The sequence below is a fragment of the Triturus cristatus genome, chromosome 7 (genome assembly GCF_964204655.1).
Source record: "Triturus cristatus chromosome 7, aTriCri1.1, whole genome shotgun sequence".
Taxonomy (NCBI): domain Eukaryota; kingdom Metazoa; phylum Chordata; class Amphibia; order Caudata; family Salamandridae; genus Triturus; species Triturus cristatus.
Window position 1 is genome coordinate 1,773,022,954 of NC_140590.1, and position 4,290 is coordinate 1,773,027,243.

Genomic DNA, 4,290 nt, shown 5'->3' on the forward strand with positions numbered 1-4,290 from the left:
ACATGTGAATATTCCTAATATTGTAAAGATAAGTCAATTTAAATTATTGATTGTAGGGTAGCAAGGAAGGAGTCTTGGAGAGCAGAGGCTCAGTAGGTAACTACCCAGGGAGCCCATCTCCCAAAGGGCCCCCTGGCAAGATGAGCCAGTCTGGCGACAACTGTGTGATAATAAAAAACAAATCTCATCTTTATAATTTAATTTCACACATTGCACTCCAGGACACAGTAAAAAATCTGCCTCACTGACTCTTAGGCTGTGAGGGTTTACAGTTCATGGTTGGGCAGGGCTTGTGCGCTATCCTTCAGCTAAGTGCGCATGCCCAGGAGCAATGACGAGCTGCACTTGCTGGTGCAGAGAGTCCTGTGTGGCTTATCAGAGACCCTGACAGGGCTGTAGGAACAGGGGGCCTTACAAAGCCAGGCAGCAGAAGGAGGAGGAACAGCTTCGCCTGGATTTGACCTCTCAGGACCACCTGCATGAAAATTAAAGTGCCTCAGCAGTGCCTCTGCTGAGTTGTTTCAAGTGCATGTCTCAGGCCTCTAACGCAAACTAGAGAAAAAGATTGGGTGATTCCACAGACAGACAGAAAGACTCTTTGTATCAAACATACCGACATTTCAGAGCGGGCAAGTGCGTGAAATAAAGAAAATAGTCGGAAGTATGTATTGTCCCCACTGACATATTGAAGCAGAGGCAATCTGCCTGAAACAGGTCTCTTGGTATGATGGTGACAGACAATCAGCATTTTATTTTTGGCCCTTTAATAACAGAGCAAACATAACCAGAGTTCTAAACTCTGTTTTTGTTTGTGCTATGTAAAACTACCAAAAATTATATGTTGAGGCCTCTCACATGCTCTAATCCCCTCATCCAAGAATTATGGACAACGCCTTCCCTTTGATGTTAGAGGTAATTCTTGGAGTGGTTCATTGGAAGGCGCATGACAGGCATCAACATTTTATTTTCCCAGTTTACACAACTCCAAATGCAGTAATCCAGAGGTTGAAAACCAGCCTTGAAATCAGTAGTCTCCCTCCTGTATGCTCTATGTATGTAACCTGCCAGTGTCTCTGAAATGTGAGGAATAGAAATGGCAAGGAGTGAGACTGGCTTTATCTTGCATTCAGATTATGACGTTTTCTGTAAATTGTAGTGTGGGTACATTTGAATGTCCCTCACTTATGCACCGTAGCAGGAAGGAAGCCCCTGAACAACTTCCCTGAGTCAGATACATTGCAAAGATCTATACAACAAAATAATTGTTTCAAAGGCAAGTTTAGTCTCAGCCTCAGGCCAGAGCCCTGAATTCCTTTTATGTTATATCTTGGAGCTCCAATGTCATTTTAGCAACAGTAAAAATCAACCACATTGTCACAATAACACTGATTAATGTTCTAATTTATTTACCTCAGAATTGTTGCCTGCAGACTGTATAGCTGCTGCCAGTGGGCTCCTTCATGTGTAACACCGGCTTATCCATTATAACTTTGCATTTTATTTCCCCCAAAAAATATTCCTGCAAGCATCACAACATTAAAGGGACCGTTCAGATTAAGTCAAGGACTGTGATAAAATCTTAATCAAATCATGATGTTCCTTGGCAGGATTGAGCACCTGCCCATTCACCACTGCCAGCAGTTCATGGATGTATTGCAAGGGAGGCTTGAGGTGCCGATCACCTCCTGTCCTGCATGTAGGTAGACATCCTCTGCTGCAGATTCTGCCCCTTACTGTGGGTGAAGTCTGCACAGATGTTGCACACTCTGTATATTTTGTGAAGGTGAGTTTCATTGCAGCTTGCTCTCTAGAGGTGGGCGCTACACTTAAAGCTTGAATCAAGCTCCTGCCAGAACCCTGGCACCAGCTCAGCTCAAGGTCTCTGAAGGCCCTCAATTCCAATATGAGCTGTTTTCATATGACAGACCTCGTGAACCAAGAACTGAAAGCAAAGCATTAACTGTTGATGTAAAATAAGAGACAGAATAATATACCCCTCCAGGGGCTGGACTGCACACTTTACAACCAACAATAGTGATCAATCTCGGCTGCTATGCTTGCGCATTATGTGATCGTGGGGAAATATTCTATTTCACTGAGCCTCCTTTTCCTTCATCTTCAAATTTGAGAGCACCATCAGATATGTGAGTTCAGGATGTGCCCTGATCAAACAACAAATGAGCTCGATTTATTACACTACAATGTTGATCAATTTATGATAAGAATTTGGGCAGCTTTTAGGGTACGCTTAACAACTGACTTTGCTTACTAGCCATCCCAGCCAGGGTGGGGGAAGGTTGGGCAGGAATGTGTCCAAGGTCATGCTTAAAAACTTTGGGCCTGATCTAGAGTTTCGAGGATGGGGTTACTCCATCACAAATGCGATAAATATACCATCCGTCACATTATGATCCCATTATATCCTAAGGGAATCGCAATACGGTGGGTGGGATATCCGTCACGTTTGTGATGGAGTAGCTGGTCCCACAACTGTAAATCAGGCCCGTGTTGTGGGATGAGGCGAAATGTGAAAAGACATTTCAATTGAGCAAGGATTGAACGGTGATTGCACTATAAGTCAGTGAATGAAAGGGGTGACCCAAAGCCTCCTCTCTGTGTATTTGCTCTTCACATAAGGTCTTTGCTTTGCCAGCCCTAAACATTGGTCAGGAACAGCTAACTTAAAAGCGGTCAGCCCTTACAGTTTTTGCTTGTATTGATTGTATCTTTTAGAAAAGTTTCGAATAGATATAGCTGAAATTTGTAACATAAATAAGTAATAAAATATGAATCAGCAATAGATATCATGCAGCCAAATCATTGCCCCATGAAAAATGAAAAAAGAACACACCAGGGGTGGCTTACTTGTCACCTATTTTGTGTCACAAATTAAATAGTTTTTTTACGCATAGTAAATAAATGAACTGTGACCTTAAAACATCCACAGACATTTTCCCGCCAAAATAGTGTGTGTTTTGGCCATTACTTTCCTTCTTTCTTTATTTGCAGATATTTTTGATTTCCAAACTCTGGAAAACCGCATTCGAAGACACATGAAAGGAGAAAATCAAACCTTAGCATCTGAGTTCACCCTTGTGGGTTTTTCTGATTTTCCACATCTTATAGTTCCACTTTTTCTGACCTTTTTACTCATTTACTTCCTGGTACTTGCGGGGAACCTTCTTATCATGGTGATTGTCTATTCCAACAAACAGCTGCACACACCAATGTATTTTTTCCTTACAAACCTAGCCTTTCTGGATATCTGTTACACAACAATAATTTTTCCAAATATGCTGGCTCACTTCTTTCAGGAGGTAACACACATTTCTCTAAGTGGATGCTTTCTGCAGATGTTTCTTTTCAGTTACATGGTGTCTACGGAATTCTTCCTTCTTACAGCCATGGCTTATGATCGATATGTGGCCATTTGCAATCCTTTACGGTACGTGACCACCATGAATGATGTAGTATGCATGAAGCTGGCTGCCATATGTTGGCTATTTACTTTTATTGACCCAATACCACACGTTGTACTAGCATCTAGGCTCTCATTCTGTGGGTCTCACACCATCAACCACTTCTTCTGTGATGTGGCAGCTGTAATGAAGCTTTCATGTAGCAGCACTAGTGCTCTTGAGTTATCAATCTACATCGTGGGTATTCTAGTTGGAGTTGCACCATTTGCGTTAACTATCTCATCTTACATCAACATCTTCTCAACAATCCTGAAAATCCGGTCTGCAGAGGGGAGAAGCAAGGCCTTTTCCACCTGTGCCTCTCACCTCACTGTACTTATATTATTCTATGGAGTTATCTGTTCCACGTACATGAGACCAGCATCAACGGCTTCAGTAAAATACAACAAAGTATTCTCTTTGTTATATGCTGCTATAACTCCACTATGTAATCCCATAATATACTGCCTAAAAAATAAAGAGTTTAAAAACACCCTGAGGAAGAGAAAGAATACAAAATAGCATTTAAGAAACAAAATGACAGATTTTTTAAACTTTCAAAGAATGTTTTGCAGGAATACATGTTATTTATAACTGAGGGTGTATCCCAGCATTTGGTAGATTCTAGCATTGATGTTTCTAATACCATGTGCCCCTTTTCAGTTTTATTCCAAAGTTGATATTGTGATTTTATAAATCAGAGAGGTTCTAGCGTAGCTCACAGCAGTCATAGACAGATTTAATGTAGGCTGGGATGCAAGAAGAGGAACTGCTGACTTTGAGACTGATTGAGCTGTTGTGCACCCTGCACTCATTCAGATAATTCACTGTT

General features: G+C 41.5%; 1 protein-coding gene across 1 annotated transcript; it reads left to right on the top strand.

Moving 5' to 3' along the window:
- The first annotated feature begins 3,053 nt into the window (after window positions 1-3,053).
- Window positions 3,054-3,980, top strand: LOC146813057 (olfactory receptor 5V1-like). Its single transcript, XM_085614691.1, has one exon. It carries the CDS (start codon window positions 3,054-3,056, stop codon window positions 3,978-3,980), a length of 927 nt encoding a protein of 308 aa, XP_085470817.1.
- The last annotated feature ends 310 nt before the right edge of the window (window positions 3,981-4,290 follow it).

What these genes read in the sequence shown, in the direction of transcription:
- LOC146813057 (XM_085614691.1), top strand. Translation starts at nt 3,054, where the DNA reads ATGAAAGGAGAAAATCAAACCTTAGCATCTGAGTTCACCCTTGTGGGT.